This window comes from Chiloscyllium plagiosum, unplaced genomic scaffold, assembly GCF_037043375.1.
Source record: "Chiloscyllium plagiosum isolate Xiang-an unplaced genomic scaffold, Cpla_swu_hap1 HiC_scaffold_5, whole genome shotgun sequence".
NCBI lineage: Eukaryota > Metazoa > Chordata > Chondrichthyes > Orectolobiformes > Hemiscylliidae > Chiloscyllium > Chiloscyllium plagiosum.
Window position 1 is genome coordinate 106,370,935 of NW_028270143.1, and position 16,827 is coordinate 106,387,761.

Here is a 16,827-nt window from a genome sequence, read left to right on the forward strand (position 1 = left end):
AGGCCCAGAAAAAGGAAGTCCACTGTGCTCCACCACCCTCCCCAGAATTGAGTTTGCAGTGTTGTTTGAATATAGAAACATATTATAGTGTATAAATTGCCAACTTACACCAGAGATGAATGGGCTACTGCAGTATTTCGGAGGGAGCAGCACCAATGGGGGAGCCAGCAGCAAGGATTGCTGGGTTTCTGTGTGTTGCCCCTTTCCATGCTGTGTCCATTGATCAGGCACATAGTGCCTGAGAACAGATGATATCCCTCCAACTTACCCACACACACCAGAAGTCTTTGGCGATGTTTGCTGGGTGACCTGCCTGGATGCTGAGTCCACTGTCCAGCAGCAGTGGGGTGGCAGTGGCCCACGAAAGACCACAATTGGCCTCCTCCCCAACCCCAACACCCCCCCCCCACCCTAACCCACCTCTGGGCTGGGACATGAAATCCTGCTCCGGATTGTACCAGATTGCTTCCGGGATAACTACTCTACGTGGCTAAACTTCAAAACTGTGGGACTGTGAGCAAGAAATATAACAGGATTCATTTTTAATTCATACCATTGAAGGACTACTGAATAAATGCGGATGAGGGATGGCAGAATCTGTATTAGAATGAGGTTGAGCAGCTCATTCTGCTTTACTGTTTTAAAGTGAGCTCTGAAAGGCCAGGTTTCCTGAGTCTGAGCAGCTACTAGGAGGTGAGGACTATTGGATCCAGGGGATAAGTGCCTTTCCATGATCCATCATGCCCCTCCCACGACCCTCGCCAATGGCCCTTACAATCTCCACCCTGCACCAAAATGTCACCTCTACACTCAACCAAAGGCAACCATCCCCCTCAGAGTATCTAACTCTGGGCGGCACGGTGGCACGGTGGTTAGCACTGCTGCCTCACAGCGCCAGAGACCCGGGTTCAATTCCCGCCTCTGGCGACTCTTTGTGTGGAGTTTGCACATTCTCCCCGTGTCTGCGTGGGTTTCCTCCAGGTGCTCCGGTTTCCTCCCACAATCCAAAAATGTGCAGGTTAGGTGAATTGGCCATGCTAAATTGCCCGTAGTGTTAGGTGAAGAGGTAAATGTAGGGGAATGGGTCTGGGTGGGTCGCGCTTCGGCGGGTCACGCTTCAGCGGGTCGGGTGTGGACTTGTTGGGCCGAAGGGCCTGTTTCCACACTGTAAGTAATCTAATCTAATCTAAACTCTTACTCCACCCCACTTTACTTCCCAAGACGAAGATTCTCCCCTACCCTTCCAACCCCACAAGCCCCACTGAACTCACTCATTTGCTCCTTCCACTAATTAAAGTTCCTGATCTTTCTCTCCAAGTCCCAAATCCCCCCATCTCTCCCCAATATAAGTCTCTGATAAATTACCCACCCCCCCCCACCCACCCATTAATTTTATTCCACCCAGCTCCTGGTCCTGCTGAGGTTTTTAGTACCTACTTCACCCACCAATGTCTCCAAGCCCTCCAATTTCCATGGCTCCTCCCCAACCCCTGGTCCTTATTATCTCAGGTCTCCTATACCTAACCTGTCATCACCCTTCTGGATCAGGACCTGCATACCACTCACTATCTGCTCCTTTGTTCCTTATAACTTGCGTTGTCCTATCTTCTGCAGCTTCTTGTCTCAACTCCATTCTTTGCGCACAGATCTCGTCTTCTAGGATTGCAGCATTTTTGTTTAGGCCAACTCCCAGCTGGTCTATAATATTGGATCAGGAAGGCATCGAGATTCCAGGCAGCATCATATGAAAACTACTTCCTCCCAAAAGACATTTGATTTCATTTTCTCAGTTCCTCAGGGGATGATGGAAAAATCACTTTTTTAGACCTTGGAGTGCAGGTTCATCGCTCCTTGAAAGTGAAGTCGCAGGTAGATAGGATAGTGAAGAAGGCATTTGGTATGCTTTCTTTTATTGGTCAGAGTATTGAGTACAGGAGTTGGGAGGTCATGTTGCAGCTGTACAGGACATTGATTAGGCTCCTGCATGCAATTCTGGTCTCCTTCCTATCGGAAAGATGTTGTGAAACTTGAAAGGGTTCAGAAAAGATTTACAAGGATATTGCCAGGGTTGGAGGATTTAAATTATAGGGAGAGGCTGAACAGGTTGGGGCTGTTTTCCCCAGAGCATCAAAGGCTGAGGGATGACCTTATAGAGGTTTACAAAATTATGAGGGGCATGGATAGGATAAATAGGCAAAGTCTTTTCCCTGGGGTTGGGGAGTCCAGAACTAGAGGGCATAGCTTTAGGGTGTGAGGGGAACGATATAAAAGAAACCTAAGGGGCAACTTTTTCACGCAGAGGGTGGTACGTGTATGGAATGAGCTGCCGGAGGAAGTGGTGGAGGCTGGTACAATTGCAACATTTAAGAGGTATTTGGATGGGTATATGAATAGGAAATGTTTGGAGGGATATGGGCCGGGTGCTGGTAGGTGGGATTAGATTGGGTTGGGATATCTGGTGGGTTGGACCAAAGGGTCTGTTTCCATGCTGTACATCTCTATGAGAAAGTGAGGACTGCAGATGCTGGAGATAAGAGCTTAAAAGTGTGTTGCTGGAAAAGCACAGCAGGTCAGGCAGCATCAAAGGAACAGGAGAATCAACGTTTCGGGCATAAGAAGGGCTTATGTTCCTTTGGTGCTGCCTGACCTGCTGCGCTTTTCCAGCAACACATTTTTAAGTACATCTCTATGACTCTATACATTAATAGTATTGATTTGTTTGTTAAAACCACCAAATTGGCTAGCTGAAAGAAGACAGAGGGTGGTGGTTGATGGAAAATGTTCATCCTAGAGTTCACTGGTGTGCAGTGAGGATCTGTTTTGGGGCCACTGCTGTTTGTCATTTTTATAAATGACCTGAATGAAGATATAGAATGGTGGGTTAGAAAATTTTCGGATGACATTAAGGTCAGTGGAGCTGTGAGTAGTGTGTGAAGGATGTTGTGGGTTACAGAGGGACATTGATAAGATGCAGAGCTGGACTGAGAGATGGAAAATAGAGTTTAATGCAGAAAAGTGTGAGGTGATTCACTTTGGAAGGAGTAACAGGGATAAAGAATACTGGGCTAATGGTGAGATCCTTGGTAGTATGGATGGGCAGCGAGATCTTGATGTCCATGTGCATAGATCTCTGAAAGTTACCCCCAAGGTTGATAGGATTGTTAAGAAAGCATATGGTGTGTTAGCTTTTATTGATAGAGGGATTGGGTTTCGGAGCCATGAGGTCATGTTGCAGCTGTATAAAACCCTGCTGTGGCTGCACCTGGAGTATTGTGTACAGTTTTAGTCACCGCATTATAGGAAGGGTGTGGAAGCATTGAAAGGGTGCGGAAGCATTGAAAGGGTGCAGAGGAGATTTACCAGGATGTTGCCTGGTATGGAGGGCAGGGCTTATGAAGAAAGGCTGAGGGACTTGAGGCTGTTTTCATTGGAGAGAAGGAGGTTGAGAGGTGACTTAATTGAGACATACAGATGATCAGAGGATTAGACATTGTGGACAATGAGAGCCATTTTCCTCGGATGGTAATGGCAAGCATGAGGGAATATAGCTTTAAATTGATGTGTGATAGATATAGGACAGATGTCAGAGGTTGTTTCTTTACTCAGAGAGTAGTAAGAGTGTGGAATGCCCTGCCTGCAATAGTAGTAGACTCACCAACTTTAAGGGCATTTAAATGGTCATTGGATAAACATGTGGATGAAAATGCAATAGTGTAGGTTAGATGGGCTTCAGATCGATTTCACAGGTCGGCACAGCATTGAGGACTGAAGGGCCCCTGTGCTGTAATGTTCTATGAACTAAAGCTACATTGTGCAGAGTATAGGTGTATTCATTTATTTTGCTTTGTAATCAAAGAGTAAAATATATTTTTCACTTGTATTCATTCTTTTGTTCTCAGACTTTGTTTGTTCTATATATTTTATTTATATATATTTCTAAAATGTGTGTATGTGTTCACTCATTTAATCAGGGATAGAGTGAAGACTTCATTTTGGATCTGTCATAGCTTACTAGGGTTTTTAATTTATAGTAAAAGGGAACATTGTCATTAAAATTCACTTGAATTATAAATGTGTTGTATGGATGGTAAACTGACTGCCTTACCAAATTGGATCAGTGTGACTCCAGTCTCCCACACAAACGCAATAAATTTTTAACTGCTCTCTGAAGCCACTCAGTACTCACAGCTATAATTGGGTAAACTAGGGTGTACTATGAATGCTCCCTTTACCAGCAATGTCTGTATCCTGAGAGGATTTAGATTTTTAAAAAATTACCTTTTACATTTATCCCCCTCCAAATCTTCATTGGAAATGAACGCACATTTGCTGTGATGAATCGATTTGGTCTTTCAAATGTGCATTGCTTAACTAATAGGTTCATTATTTTGCAGGTCAGCAGATCAGCATGTATAATGACATCGCAATTGGTAGTAAAACTTCTAAGGTCGCGGGAAGCAGGAGCAGCAGTTGATGTAAGAACATGGCCTCCTGTTTTAGACACAGGTAGGAAATGTCGGTTCAGAAATTAAGTGCAAGAGGCAGTATTGCACTCTCTTCCATCCTTGGTAGGTTGTTTTAAAAGAAAAACATCCAGTTTTATAGGCTTCCATCATGATGCATAAACATTCAGTGGTGCATTTTAAGAACCTGTTGGTAAAATGAAGACGCTGTATTGTCAGACATTAAATCAAATATTTATGAATCAAACGGAGCTTTATTTAAAGGAGCCTAATGTATAGGAATGCCTATGTTATTTTTTCACGGTCCAATCCACTCATATTTTGCCATGAATCATTAGTACAAACTAATTGATTGTCTTAATTTTGTGTAACTGTTCAGTGTTGAAAGTATTTTAATGCCCTGTAAAGGAGTTAAATCATTTGAGAAAATATCAAGACAGTGTATTAAAAACACATACAAGATGAGAAACAATCTTACATTAAGTTGAACATTTTACATTTTGGTTCAGGCATTATAACGCAATATTGTTGTGTTTAATATTTGAGAAACAAGGGTGATGGCCAAGACATTTTGCAGTAGTAATTAAGGAAAAAAGAAGTTTTAATTATTGAAAGCAATTTGGGAAAAAAATGTGTTTATGGGACAGATGTCAATTTTGCGTGCATTGCCATGTGTATTTATATAAAAATTGGCAATTGTTTGCCATACTTTATAATAACACATTTTAGTTTGTTTCATTAGAGTTTAAAAGGGAATGGAAGTTTTTGATAGACTGAGAAGGTTATTTAATGGTTCATTGTGTCAGCCCGGGCTTCCCAAAATAGGGGTCATGAGCTGAAGAGCTGATACAGGCTAAAATTCTGTTGGCTTTAGCTCTGAGACAGGGATGGACAAAGTGGAGCTCCAACTGAGCGACAAGAGTGGTGCTTACGCTACTAAAGGCCCCACCTCTGCAGCAGACTCTGCCACACCCCCACAGCCCCTATTTCCCCTGGATGTCCCACTTCTTCTATTTTCACACTGTCTTTTCATGACAATTTTCAAGCCTTCAAATGGGGGTCACACTCGGAAAGGTTTGGGAAGCTCTGGTGTAAAGTGTTTAAAGTCATACAAGAAAGTTTGGATGAATAACTGTGATATTTAACTATGTAAAATTTATATCACAGCATCCATAGTGATTTAAGGATAAAATAAAGATTACAGTAGATCGCAAGATATATGATGATCCAATTTTTTTTGCACTAGAAATCATCTGTATGTGTATACTCAGCAAACAAGTCAATCCTCCTCCTCTGCTCATAAATGGTACACTTGCACATTGGAGTCCACCTTAATTTTCACCTGAGAAATGCATGCTTCAATAATCATATAAAGGTCGCCAGCACCCTGGCAATGTTTTTCTACAACCTCTACCATCAGGGAGAAGGTACAGAAGCCTGAGCATACACACCAGCTGGTTTCAAAACAGTTTCTACCCTACTGTTGTTAGAATACTGAATGGACTCATAGACTCTTAACATTCGCCTGTACCTTTGTTTTTGTTTTTGCCACTGTTTACCTGTTATTTATTTATAACACTCCTTAACTCTGTGATCTGCCTGTATTGCTCACAAGATAAAGCTTTTCACTGTGCCTCGGTACATGTGACAATAAATTCAGTTCAATTCAATTGGCAAGTGCAATCAAGCGGACAGGAGAATCGACGTTTCGGGCATTAGCCCTTCTTCAGGGGCTGCGCTTTTCCAGCAACACATTTCCATCTCTGATCTCCAGCATCTGCAGACCTCACTTTCTCCTCAAAGTGCAATCAAGCCAACAACTGCACGTGGTGATGAATGAACAAAAATGGATCTTTTAGCAGAAAGAATAAGGTTCAAAGCTGCTTTCAAGCTAAAGTTAGTAACGCTTGCTGTAGTGGGGGACTTCCCCTACTTTGGGGGAAAAAGCTTCTTGCTATGAATCCTGTATATATCTCTCATGATTTTGTAGACTTCAACCTCTGTCTTTCTAATGAAAATAATCCTAATCTACTTAGCCTGTCTTCATAGCTAGCACCCTCCATACCAGGCAACATCCTAGTGAACCTCCTCTGCACCCGCTTCAAATCATTCACATCCTTTTGGTAATTGGCGACCAGAAGTGTATGCAGTATTCCAAATGTGGCCGAACCAAAGTCTTGTACAACTGTAGCATGACCTGCCAACTTTTGTACTCAATACACCATCTGATGAAGGAAAGCATTCCATATGCCTTCTTGACCACTCTATTGACCTGCGTTGCCACCTTCAAGGAATAATGGACCTGAACACCCAGATCTCTGTGTACATCAATTTTCCCCAGGACTTTTCCATTTACTGTATAGTTCACTGTTGAATTGGATCTTCCAAAATGCATCACCTCACATTTGCCCAGATTAAACTCCAACTGCCATTTCTGTACCCAACTCTCCAATCTGTCTATAATTCTCTGACAGTTTCCTATATTATCTGCTACTCCACCAATCTTAGTGTCATCTGCAAACTTGCTAATCAGACCACCTATACCTTCCTCCAAGTCATTTATGGGGAGAAAGTGAGGTCTGCAGATGCTGGAGATCAAAGTTGAAACTTTATTGCTGGAACAGCACAGCAGGTCAGGCAGCATCCAGGGAACAGGAGATTCGACGTTTCGGGCACAGGCCCTTCTTCAGGAATGAGCAGAGAGTGTTCAGCAGGAGAAGATAAAAGGTAGGGAGGAGGGACTTGGAGGAGGGGCGTTGGAAATGTGATAGGTGGAAAGAGGTCAAGGTGAGGGTGATAGGTCGGAGTAGGATGGAGGCGGAGAGGTCAAGAAGAAGACTGCAGGTCAGGAAGGCGGTGCCGGGCTGGAGGGAACTTAGTCACTTCCTCAAAGAATACTATTAATTTAGTAAGACATGACCTTCCCTGCACAAAGCCATATTTCCCATCACTGATAAGCCCATTTTCTTCCAAATGGGAATAGATCCTATCACTCAATATCTTCTCTAGCAGCTTCCCTACCACTGACATCAGACTCACTGGTCTATAATTACCTGGATTATCCCTTCTTAAACAAGGGGACAACATTCACAATTCTCTAGTTCTCCAGGACCTCACCCATATTCAAGAATGCTGCAAAGGTATCTGTTAAGGCCCCAGCTATTTCCTCTCTCGCTTCTCTCCGTAACTTGGGATAGATCCCATCCTGACCTGGGGACTTGTCCACCTTAATGCCTTTCAGAATACCCAACACTTCCTCCCTTGTTATACTGACTTGACCTAGAATAATCAAACATCTATCCATAACCTTAACATCTGCCATGTCCCTCTTCTCAGTGAATGCCAATGCAAAGTCCTCATTAAGAATCTCACCTATTCTTTTCTGACTCCACGTATAACTTTCCTCCTTTGTCCTTAAGTGGGCTGACCCTTTCTCGAGTTACCCTCTTGCTCCTTATACAGAGGAACCTTGATTATCCAGCATTCAATTATCCAAATATCAGATTATCCGGTAAGATTGCAATGTCCCAATGCTCGACTAGACTATGTTATCAGCTATTTGATTATCCAGAATTTGATTAACTGAATGAAATACTCTCCGCCCGTGTCCTTTGGATAATCAAGCTTCCTCTGTATATGAATAAAAGGCTTTTGGATTTTCCTTAACCCCATTTGCTAAAGATATCCCATGACCCCTTTTAGCCGCCTTAATTCCTCGTTTCAGATTGGTCCGACGTTCCCGATATTCTTCCAAAACTTCGTCTGTCTTCAGCCGCCTATACCTTAGGTATGCTTCCTTTTTCTTCTTAGCTAGTCTCACAATTTCACTATCATCCATGGTTCCCTAATCTTGCCATTTCTATCCCTCATTTTCGGAGGAACATGTCTCTCCTGCAGTCTAATCAACCTCTCTTTAAATACCTCCCATGTAAATGTGGATTTCCCTTCAAACAGCTGCTCCCAATCTACATTCTCCAGCTCCTGCTGAGTTTTGGTATAGTTGGCCTTCCCCCAATTTAGCATCTTCCTTTAGGACCACTCTCATCTTTATCCATAAGTATTCTAAAACTTACAGAATTGTGATCACTATTCCCAAAGTAATTCCCTACTGAAACTTCAGCCACCTGGCCGGGCTCACTCCCCGACACCAGATCCAATATGGCCCCTTCCTAAGTTGAACTATTTACGTACTGCTCTGGAAAACTCTCCAGGATGCCATCTACAATTTCTGTTCCATCAAGACCTCTAATACTAAGTGAATCTCAGTCAATGTTTGGAAAATTAAAATGTCGTATCACCCTGTTGCTCTGACATCTTTACATAATCTGTTTACATATTTTTACCTCTAACTCATGCTTGCTGTTGGGAGGCCCATAGTATAGCCCCAACATTGTTACCATACCCTTCCAATTTCTGAGCTCTGCCGATATTGCCTCACTGCTCAAGGCCTCCATCATGCCCTTCTTCAGCACAGTTGTGATATTCTCATGATCTGAGAGTGTAAGAAGAAAGAATCCACCATAAAGGAGCTGCCCAACATCAAATGAGCTACAAAAACTGGCCTGACCTTAAGATTGTATTGTATGACCTTGTATTGATATAGGTCCTTGAAAATAATCAGAATGCATATTGTTATGAAGATGTGGGTGTACTGTACCTTTTCAGAAAGTTAAAAGCTAACAGAACTACCTGACAGCACCACGTGTTCTCAACAAGATGCAATGCAGCATGTGAGGCACCAGTTCATGTAGCTGATTGCCTGGAGACAAAAATGTATTCAAATTAGGCCAATCAGTTTAAATTATACCTCCCAAAAAACCAAACTCCAATCAAGTTTGAATTTAGTATATTGACAATATTAAAAACCAATGAAACAATCCGATGGTTTGGAGTATAAGACCGGGGAAAACTGAACAGTTGGATGCAGAACTCCAAATAAATTGCTCTCTTAAAGGTACGCTAATCAATCAGTCACCTGTACAATAGAAATTCCTAAGAAGAAGACCGAGGAAGAATAGATTTGATGTCTGGCTGGTTTTGAAAACTTGAATTTTTGGTAAACTTTAATTGAGGGTTTTATCGGACTAGTATTGTAGAAGGGGAGGTAAAAGGTTAGAGCAAGGAGTTGTAAGTAGTTGTTAGTTAATTATTCTCTGGTATACTTTATACTATTAAGTCGCGGGTGGGGCGGCATGGTGGCTCAGTGGTTACCACTGCAGCCATACAGCGCCAGGGACCTGGGTTCGATTCCTGCCTCAGGTGACTGTCTGTGTGAAATTTGTGCATTCTCCCTGTGTCTGTTTGGGTTTCCTTTGGGTGCTCCGGTTTCCTCCCACAATCCAAACATGTGCTGGTCAGGTGAATTCGCCATGCTAAATTGCCCATACTATTTGGTGCATTAGTCAGGGGTAAATATAGGATCAGGGAATGGTTCTGGGTGGGTTACTGTTCGGAGGGTCGGTGTGGACCTGTTGGGCTAAAGGGCCTGTTTCCATACTGTAGGGAATCTAATCTAATATAATCTTTAAGAAATAAAGTTGTTAATTTTTACTTTAAATAGTTCTTGGCTCTTGAATTTTCACAGATTACCTGTACTGCATGGGAAAAATCTTTTCTGTGTTGCTGGTTTAAATTAAGCAGGAGGATTTATCCTGTTTCGTAACAATATATTTGCACGTAGGGGGCCCAATCGAACTCTGAAACAGTCAAAGATTTCAGAGCAACACTTAGTTAGTGTAACCATTTAGAATCATAGAAGTCTCAGCCCCCTACCCTGTAACCCTGCATTTACCATGGCTAATCCCCCTGGACAGTATGGGCAATTTAGCTTGGCCAATCCACCGAACCTGCACATCTTTGAACTGCAGGGGGGAATACTGGAACACCTATGGGAAGATCGTGCAAACTCCACGCAGATAGTTGCCCAAAGCTGGAATTGAACCTTGTTCCCTGGGACTGTGAGACAGCAGTGCTAACCACTGAGCCACCGGGCTGCCCCATGGAGCTGAAAGACCATGATTGCTCTAGACTACCAAATGATCTTTGCAAAAGCTAGCACTTGCCAGTGATTCATCAACAGATACTGGCAAAAACCCATTGTGTCATGTTGGCAACATGAACAAAATGACGCAATTTGCCCAGCCATTGAATTGTGGAGTGGAAACTTTAGAAACTTATCTAGTGAAAACCATAGGGTACAAGCATTCTAGATGCACAGCCTTAGTAGCCTGAATGGATGATAGAACAAAACTCACATGTTAAAAATTGTTCCTGGTTTTTGTGCATGTCCAAGACAGTGTTGAATAAATGAGGATGGAGTTGAGTTGTGGACTGATAATTCATGGAAGATGTATCCCAGTAGCTGATGCAAATTATGGAGCTTGTTTGTCAAGATTTGTGGTGTTGAAAAAGCACAACAGGTCAGGCAACATCCGAGAAGCAGGAGAATCTGTGTTTCGGGCATAACCCCTTCATCAGGAATGAGCTTGTTAGTTCAGGGCATTCGTTGATCTTGTACAGATGAGGAAACCAAAAGACACTCATAGCGATATAACAGCCAAACTGCTTTAATATCTCAAGTGACCTAACATCCACAGTTAAATTTTGGATGTGTGCTTCAAGTTATTCAAGGATCATGTTTATGCGAAGTGAAATAGATTGGTCGATTGAGAGGAAATCTTCCCAAGGAGAGGAAATATGCAAGAACGTTTTGAGTCCAGTATGATGAGACTGGGATTCTGAAGAAGAGTCATTATCAAACTCAAAACGTTAACTTGTTTTTTTCTGTCTACAGATGCTGCAAGACCTGCTGAGTTTCTCCAGCACTTCAAGCGTTTATTTCAGATCTCCAGCATCAACTGTATTTTGCGTTTATTTGGGTGGAAATGTGTGTGCTGCCCCACTTGGTCACTTTGCATTATTTTGTCATCAAATTGTAGGATATTGCTGGTGCACAGGCCAGACAAAAAGTGCAGAATATTCAATTTAGTGGATGGAGAGGAAGATGATTTTTGTGGAGGGATGATTCTGAAAATGAAAATGCCAAATGTGAACCAGAGGGGCACCCTTACACTGTTGTCATGGCCAAAATAACTCCAACTGAATTTGATAAATTCTTTGTGACAGATGCCGAAGACATTGAATTGAATGGATTTTAACATTTTATTGGATTTCAAGATATTCTTGCAGAATTACTTGTTTCAATGTAACCTGTCATATTAATTTATTGAATTACCAGAGTTGGTTTATTTACTCACACCCCAAATGGCAATCAACTAAACTAACATCCAGCAGTTCACATTTTATACTTAACATATAAGGTCACCCTTTGTTTTCACAAGGATATCTCAAGGGTTCAAAGTTCAACTTAAATAGCACAATCTGTGTTATTTATGTCTTGCATATCAACGTGGGAAAGGGAGCTGCAAGCCAATCTTTAAAATTCAGCAATTACTTAATCACTGGGCTTTGCCCAGTTCAATGTTCTGAAATTTGTGTGGCAATATTTTTTCTTCTGACATTTTTGAAATTTGATGTTATCAGGATTAAAGAAATGACCCAATTGCTGGTTTATTGGTAATTTTCTATACCCATTTGAAAAATTGCAAAAGTCTGCCAGACAGTTATTTAGAGAGTTAGAATTACCTCCACACGCAATAGATCAAGCCCAGTGGTTATTGTTGGTCCTTGTTTTAAATTGCCCTGCTTAAAGTTGTTTCATTTTAAAATGTTCTTATGCCAGTTTTTCTGATTAATGTTGCAATTTATTTTTATTATGCTGTGTGTAATCATGAGACATCTCATTTAACATTGCTGTATTGTTGATGCAGTCATTGTCATTTTGGAGTGACCCCTGTCACTTCCTGAGATTCCCCTATTCACCTGTTCCCTTCTGGACCCTCCCCCAATTTAACCCTGACTCTCCCATTCACTGCCACCCTCCCACTTGTCGCCCTTCAACCTTATCCGCACCATTTCCCCTAAAACCCTCGCCCTGATCTGACAGCTTTCTCTGGTTGCCATGTTACCTTACTTCTCCCTGAGTACATCTTGTCAATAAGGTCTTTCTCCAGTTCTCTTGACCGTGTTCCCTCTAAACTGCCGACCCACACAACATTCCACCCTGCCTCCACTGTGATCCACTGGCATTTATTGTTGACCAATTCTCATCTGGGACTGTCGTTTTTTATGTTTCGAATCTGCAGAAATCACCCCTCCCTCAAAAAAGCACTTGACACCACTGCCCTTGCTAACTAATGTCCCATCTCCACTCTGCCTTTCATCCTTAAAGTCCTTGAACATTTGTCCATTTCTAAACCTGTGCCCTTCTTGCCATGACCTCCATGCTTGAATCCTTCAATTGAGTTTTACCCCTAGCACAGTACAGAAATGTCTCTTATCAAGTTACAAATGGTGTACTGCATATTTGTACTTTGTAAGGTAAGCACACCTTCCTTGTGTTTCCCAATCTGTCTGCAGCCTTTGATATGGTCTACCTCACCATCTGCTTCCAGCATCTCTGCCCTGTCATACAATTGGGAGGAATTGCACTTCCAATTTTAGTCTAATAATAACATCATAGTACCACTTGCAATGGTTTTTCTTCCTGTTCCTGCACCGTTATCTATGAGGAAGTGCTTGCCTTGGCTTCCTCTTATTTCTCGTCTATAGGCTGCCTCTCACTGCCATCATCTGCAAGCACAGCTTTCACTTTCATGAATGCTGACAGCACCCTAGTGCTCTTGCATGAACAGTCCTTTCAACTCCTTCACTGTTCTTGAATTATCAGACCTCCTCATCTGAATCCAGTATTGGAGGTGAGTATACGTTTCCTCCAATTAAACAATGAAAAAGAAAACCACAAAACCATTGTCTTCCATCTATGCTGTAAGTTACATTTTCTAGCTACCTTTTACATCCTTTTCCCTATCAAATACCTGAAACCAAATACATTTCTGCGTAATCTTGACTTCATATAAAACCACATATCTAAGCTATCACTTAAGACCATCTACTTCCAACTCCATATCATTGACTAGCTTCACCCCGTCTCAGTTAATTTGTTACCATTAGATTTAACAACTCCTAAGTACCTGAGTATTCTTAGCTGATCTCCCACCTTCTGTCCTCTGTAAGCCTTAGGCAGTGCTGTCCACTCTGGTATGATCCCAGCTGTTGATGGTACTGGACACTTTCCTGAATGAAATCTGGTTTGACAGAGAATATACTTAACTTTAACATTTGGTTACCGTGCTGGTTCGTCATCAAAACATAATTCATTCAAGGCTGGAAATGTTCTTGAACTAACAGATTTTCAGTTTATTAACAAAAAATGTATAGAAGACAATAAGAAATACCTTGACACAAAAAGGTTTCAATCTGTTTTCTAGTGCTATCCGTTAGAAAGTCTCATTTCCAGAGAAATATCACACTTAACTTAGCTTTTTCAATTTTTTTCTGAATTGACTCTTCCTGGTTTCTTTCACTTAAACTGTTGAATCTGTTTGTTTTATTTTTGGCAGTTCCTTTGAATCCATTGAACTGAACATTTCACCGTTCTGATGGTCCATACTTCCTCAGTTCTAGTACCTTGAAAATATCTCTCTAAACTCACCTGGCCTAGAAATTCCATAGCCTAGAAACTGCGCCTGCTGAGTTGGCTTGTTCTCCTTAACTGATTTGATGCCTCTGCTGGGAAAAACTATTCTGCCTTCTGCACTGGTCTGAGACTTTGAACCTAATGCCTTGGCTGTCTACTTTTGTCAATTGCGCTCTTGCTTTATTAGCTTGAACATTCAATAAAAATATGTTGTTGCTAACATCCCAGAAATCTTTGAACCTAAATGCCACATACGTACACCAGAAACTATTGTATTGTGTAGCTAAAATAGGATGTATAGAATGCAAAATACATTCTTGTACTTTCCAAACAGTGTATTGGAGTGATTTTGATGGATAGCTTGGAGCTGTTAGCCTTCTCAAATGGTATTCTCAAATGTTACTTTATTCCTTGCATTGCTGAATGACCACTCATATTCTGCGGTCCCGTCCCTTAAATGTATTAATTTGTTTCCAGATGATTTGCCAAAGAGACGGCCTGCCCAGATTTATAAGCCCTCCAATCCAGACACTTTGGCTTACCTTGACTTTAGTGTATCTACGACAGGAATGCTGGCAGGAGTGAAGGTAAGATAACATTGAAGCTTTTGTCTCCTGTCTCATGAGTCTTTGTCTTTACAAAAAGTCACTTTCATTTGTATGAAACACCTTGTCTGCATACCAAAGGAAATCTGCGGAATTATATTTGTAATGAGTGAAGTAAAGATAAGAACAAAGGGATGTAGACACAGAGCATCGTGAACATTTGTGGTTACTTGAATCCAAGTTAAGGCAGTTATCTGCAGTTTATATATATTTTGGATACAGTGGACCAAATCTGCTGCACTGTGATACAGGAGGCCGCAGGATCTGTGTGCCCACCCGCACATGCTGAATTGAGTTGTCTTAGAGAGGAAAGTTGCTTTCTAGAAGTCTTATCTCTCTGGCTGAGACACCAAAATCTGATCGCAAACTTCCAGTAGTTTTTCAGAGTGATGCTAATGGAAGCCTGGCTGCAGGTCTCCAGTTTTTCACCCTGCTGGTTTGTGATTTTGTGACAGTGAATAAAGGTTTTTAAAAAAAGTAGGGGAGAGAATATTTATGTTTAATATCTGTTCTGTGCTCTCTGATATGTGCCGTGACGTGGATTTGAGTAGCTAAATAATACTGCATTTATGTGGAGGCTAGCTTTAAGCTTTGTTTGTACAAATTAAACTAAATTACACTGTACCATTTTGTATTTTTATTAGCTTCTTTATAACATAAAAACAATTCATCATTTTTTGTAGTCCATGTGATGAGCTTTCTGATTGGTGAACCATTTTGATTGTCTTGCATCTTTCAGGCTATTGTTAATCTTAATTATCATTGGACAACTTTGTAACATCTTGTAAACCTTCTTCTAACAAAATAGCTTGCTTTAGCTAGAGGTAATACTAAGCACTTATACACGTCCTACCAGAATGGTTCACTCATTACGTAATCACTGTCCCTCTGTAAATATCATTTTTAGAATTGCCTCTTTATAAAACCAAAACCAGATATGTTGCAGTGTAAAGGCATGGGTTGACTTCACAAGATGAGTTCTGATGTTAAGATTGTTGATGATGAAAAATAATGTTTAAAAAAAGTTAAAGTTTATGAAGTTATTTTTTGTAAGCTGAAAACTGATCATTATTTTAAAAATTGGGCATTTGACACACCTTTCCAAAATTCCACTCCAAAAAACGGTAAAGTTCCATCAAACTGGGGCAGGTGACATTTTCACAACATTGTTTATTCACTGAACCATATTATTTTAGATTTATTTTAAAAACTGAGCAGTTTGGTTTGGTGTTAATACCTCGATGTTATTAAGACTATTGTCAACCCTTGCACTGGCATACTGCCTTGGTAACTGCTGAATAAACAATTAGATCATGAAATGCATTTTCTTTACACTGACTTGTTGGGTAATCAGATAGTAAAACAAAATGTGTTTTTTTAATGTGGCTTCGTACCAGTGCAACAAGCTCTAAATGAGACTCTGGTACATATAAGACATATCTCGGCAGTGTAATTGATTTCTGAAATTCGGTTTTGAGACAACTTGGCACAATGTTTTACTTGTTATATTAGAATTTGTTAGAAGTTTTTTTTTAAATGACATTGTGTTCAGTCACAAAATAATGCCAGTGTTAGTTTTCGGCCTAAAGATCTTAAAATACTTTTGTTTCAGAAGTATCTTTGCAAATTCATAAACATAGGATTTGTTATCTCTGTATTGTAAAGCATGTCAGCACACCAGTTTTGTAGACTTGTATTGCATGCAATGCATTTCCTTGTCTTTTTGTTATCATTTTTTAATGTTTATGCTAAAGGTATTCATGAGCATATTTGTACCATTTATATGTTTCATCTGATTATTTTTAAAATAGAATAAATGATACTTTTAAATTTTATATAATGATCCACTGATGATCACTGCATGGTGTTGATCTAAATTTCACAGACTAGGAATATTTCAAAATCTGATTGCAGTTTTATGCTAAGTTGGCTGGTCTCACCAGGGTCAGTGATGGGCCGTAACTGTTGACCTATGTATCCATGAGTTATCATGGGAACAAAACTAAACCAATGGCAACTCCAGTTTATGTTGGCTTTTGAATGCCTTCTACTGGAAAGTTTCTGGCTTTTGCAGGTGAATCCATAATGAGGCTCAATTGGAACACAGCCAGAATTGAAAAGTGTGTCAGTACATACAATTTGTGTTCATAAAACAAAGATC

General features: G+C 40.9%; 1 protein-coding gene across 5 annotated transcripts in view; it reads left to right on the top strand.

Moving 5' to 3' along the window:
* The window catches only part of LOC122550323 (disco-interacting protein 2 homolog C), a 615,797-nt gene that overhangs the window by 519,437 nt on the left and 79,533 nt on the right, over positions 1-16,827 (top strand). For all 5 annotated transcript variants that reach the window (XM_087987546.1, XM_087987548.1, XM_087987547.1 and 2 more), the window contains 2 exons: positions 4,395-4,506; positions 14,539-14,648. In XM_087987546.1, the coding sequence (XP_087843672.1) occupies positions 4,395-4,506; positions 14,539-14,648 (222 nt within the window). The remainder of the gene's footprint in view (positions 1-4,394; positions 4,507-14,538; positions 14,649-16,827) is intronic.